At 40.2% G+C, this 4037-nt stretch overlaps 1 protein-coding gene across 1 annotated transcript; it reads right to left on the bottom strand.

Moving 5' to 3' along the window:
* Positions 1–3470: 3470 nt before the first annotated feature.
* LOC121529848 lies at positions 3471–3965 on the bottom strand. Its single transcript, XM_041817841.1, has one exon. It carries the CDS (start codon positions 3963–3965, stop codon positions 3471–3473), a length of 495 nt encoding a protein of 164 aa, XP_041673775.1.
* Between the last annotated feature and the right edge of the window lie 72 nt (positions 3966–4037).

Raw genomic sequence — 4037 nt, 5'->3', positions numbered from 1 at the left:
ATGAGATGCTCTATCTCTCTACCTTTGACTCTTAGGAAAACCATTGAGAAACCAGATTAGTGACAGAGAACTTCGACAAGTGTACAATGCTTCACAGTTGGACCGATGAATTTCTTGTTGATAAATATCTTAACGTTAAGAAGCGTGTTGAACTATGGAAATCGCTATCGTTGCCGGAAGTTCAAGTAAAGACATGGTTTCAAAATCATCGTACGAACTGGAAAAAACACTGCACATAACGGATAAAAAAACGTACGGTCACCTATTGAAAGAAAAAGCATGTTGAGTAACTGATAGTGACGTCACTGCCCATGTGAAGCGTCATTAATAGCGAAATATTGTTCCGATTTAGAAAATCTTCAGTAAATGTTATACAAGGTCAAACGATCATAATAATATTATGGATGCCACAGTTTTTCGCGGCTTGTGGGCGTAAGAGTGGGAGTGGCAGGATACTTAAAACTTGCGCTGCAAGACAGCCGGACGGACGGACGGACGGAAGGACAGATGGACATGGCTTTATCGACTCGGCTATCGATCCTGATCAAGAATTTATATACTTTATAGGGTCGGAATCGCTTCCTTCTACATGTTAGATAATTTTAAATTAATCAAATATACCCCTTTACTCTTCGAGTAATGGGTATAAAAATGTACTGTTTTTGGACGAAATAGTTGGTGTGACCATTGCTGGTAGAACATTGATCTGTGATGGCATCTCTTGAATTTGCTTTACAATAATATGTCGCCAACGTTTTTCGGGTGTTAGGCGTAAGACTGATAATGGCTTGTTTCTAAAACCACCTTATGCTGCGTTATCATATTAAAAATCTTCATGGTATTCCCAAAGTTCAATCATTTTAAAGATATTAGATCTTATATCTCCTTCAGCAATACATTTGTTTTGAGTTGAACTGTCTGTGGCTGTTGTGTCTTGTCTTTCTCTTTCTTCCTACGAATTCCGGCTGTAGCTGGATGATCGAGACTTTCGTCGAATTATTTCTTAACGTGTATTAAAGCAAATCGCGGCACTTCCTTTTGTATAGTGGGGCTGTCAATGATTAGCCAGAGTCCACACAAAATAGGAGCACGGGAGAGCGTGTGTATGGTGTCTTCTTAAATCGAAAGCCGGAAGTTGGAGAGCTACAGTATGGATAGCGGGAAGTAAAAGATGTAAGAGTGATTTTGTAGTCTTAATAAGCGTGGCGTCCACTAACTTTATTTTAGTAAGTGGTGTATCTGGCTTGAATTCTATCATTTTAAAAGATTGTACCGTAGTAAAGGGTTTATATTGGGGTTTATAAAGGGTTTGGTAATCCCGTGCAGCGGTCTGTGGGTTATACTGGCTTCGGTAGCTGCAGCTGCAACGGGCGGTTGCACTTCTGTCCTTCTTCGGAGAAACTTCCTCCGTTATTACTTTCACTTAAGGCAAGGTAACCAATTTATGACTTAAAGCTAACAAGAATTGATCTTCATAGCTACCACGCAAGTATGCTGTGTTGCCGGCTATGCATGCGCACCCGGCAAGACGCTGTCAGCAATTTGGTCGGAACGAGCTCTTTTACGATACAAATAACTTGTATGCGCCACACTTAGTGTATGTTAGCATGATCTTTGTGCTTACAACTGTGTTTAGATAAGTTAGTGTGACTGTTTATTATACATGTTAGTGTGACCGCCTGCTACAGTAGATATTAATAAAACTTTGAAGTCATCGGTGCCCAAATTCGTCTAATGGCAGAGATATGAAAACGTGCACATATGTAGTGACGTTTTGGTTTGGTTTGCAACTCTACACATAAAAACACCTTATTTTTGCTAACCAATTCTTCACTCATTTCAACACTCACGTCGATGGTCCACTGCGAAAAAACTCGAAGCTGCAAGCATACGTTATAAAGAATGATTTCCATTGCAAGTATTTGAGGATGATGGAGGAAAAGAGGAGAACAGTTTGCGACGAAATGCGGTGGGAAGCGGAAAACGCAAAATGATTTCTGGGCTAGTACCGAGAGCGTTAAAACCTAATGAGAGATCGAGTGAAGTTAGCCCAAATTGGCAATCAGAGCACAGGCAAGGAGCATTTTTGGTTCTAATAATCCCGTTTGATATAATCATTTTTCCCAAAAATAGCCGAATACCTAGATATTATTAACGAAAGTTGGTCTGCCCTAAGCGAATCATAAATATTTTCCAAACTATTCGCACATAAACGCCCAATATAAATGACATAAAAGCACACCGAAAATACTCGAGATGAATAGAAGAAACTTTCCTTCATTATTTCCTTATTTGCCCCACCTAATTCCAGCTGATCGATGATTCCGATGATTAGTGCAACACAACATTCAACTTTCAACCCGTTTAGAATCCATAAAAAGAGAAAACAGAACACAAAGAAGAAAATTATTTAAAAACGCATTAAAGTTGTGAATTTTTGTTGCTTATGCTAGAGTGACCGCCTGATACAAACAAAAGGTATAATTTTTCCTATATATAGCACTAAAATAGTCGTAAAGTATTCAGATGGGGTCGCAAAAACGAAGGTGTCTAGATTGATAGAAATCTTAAGCCTTTTGAAATTGAATAGCTATTAACCTACACATAATTATACTCTATTTTTAATAACTGTACCCTTGAGGATCAAGTATACCCAGATCTTCTATTCAGTCACCTAAACAATGGTAATTTTAAAAGAATTTGATAGTTTTTACTTTAAATGTAACCCCCTTTAAATCCTGTTAATTATCGAAGCGTAAATACTGATCAAGAATGTATATAATTCTTCCGTCCAGTAGAATTTCCTTCACATCGATTCAAATGCGTGGGCTAAGTTTTAGTACCTTCACAGAGAATTTGAATTAAAAATGAAAACAGTGGGAAAACTTTAATTTATTTACCATTAAATATATAGTGCTCAGTGCTCAGCGCCTTGCTCTGAGTGCTCATTTGCTTTTGTAAATACTCGGAGCATAGGGACTTGCTCGCCCATGAGCTTTGAGCGCTCGCGGCGATATTACACTAACAATTTTTCGTTTTCCTATCTCCGCCTCATTCCAACACCAAACGCAATATACAGTGTGACAATAAATAACCCGGACAAACATTTTTGATCATAACTTTTTAAAGAACTGTATTTGAGAAAAAATGCATATACACAACTATTAAATAGGAATTGTGTTAACATATATTCATAAACGTTTCTGGAAATTTAGCGCAATGGGCTGCAGGTCTTCTTCCGATAATCGATCCCATTATCGGAGCAATGATTGCTCTAGCGCCTCAAAACTTATGTGGCGTTTAGCACATGCCCTGGACTCCAAAATAGACCACACACTGTAGTCCATCGGCTTAAGATCTGGCGAGTAAGGTGGCCATTCACTGGATGTGATAAAGTCCGGAAAATTGGCTTTTCACCAGTCCTGAGTCAATTTGGCTCTATGGGCTGGCGCTGAATCCTGTTGAAACGTTCACTCAGTATCACCGAAGTGCTGGTGGGCCCACGGAAGCACAACAGTTTCCAAAATGTCCCGGCGGTTCACTTCCTGATTGATTTTGACCCCTTGATCGATGAAAACAAGGGGTGTTTTGCCGGTGGCGCATATTCCTCCCCAAGCCATTAAAGACTGCTCACATTGACGGCGCTCGATTATTGCAGAGGTACCTTGAGCTTCAGCCGAACAGCTTCTGTCATTTTGGTGATTGTGCGCCTGTTGGATGGTGAATATCTTTTCGTCCGTGAAGAGAATACGCTCCAATTTTTGACCTGCGGCCCGACGCTTTAGCTGACGGCATCTTTGGAGTCTCACGCGCTTAATGTCATCCGTAAGAAGATGCACTTTTTGGAGCTTGTAGGGCTTGAGATTAAGTTCATTTTTTGCAATCAACCGAACACTTTCTCGATTCACTCCGATTTCACGGGCTATTTTTCTGCCCGAGACTCTGCAATTCCGAGTGATCCGCATTTTCACGATCTGGCGAATTCTGGAAGTGTTAGCGGTGCACGGTCTGCCTCGTCCGGGACGGTCACTTTCATG

The sequence above is a fragment of the Drosophila eugracilis genome, unplaced genomic scaffold (genome assembly GCF_018153835.1).
Source record: "Drosophila eugracilis isolate 14026-0451.02 unplaced genomic scaffold, ASM1815383v1 contig_1958, whole genome shotgun sequence".
Lineage (NCBI taxonomy): Eukaryota > Metazoa > Arthropoda > Insecta > Diptera > Drosophilidae > Drosophila > Drosophila eugracilis.
This window is presented reverse-complemented; position numbering and strand designations above follow the sequence as displayed.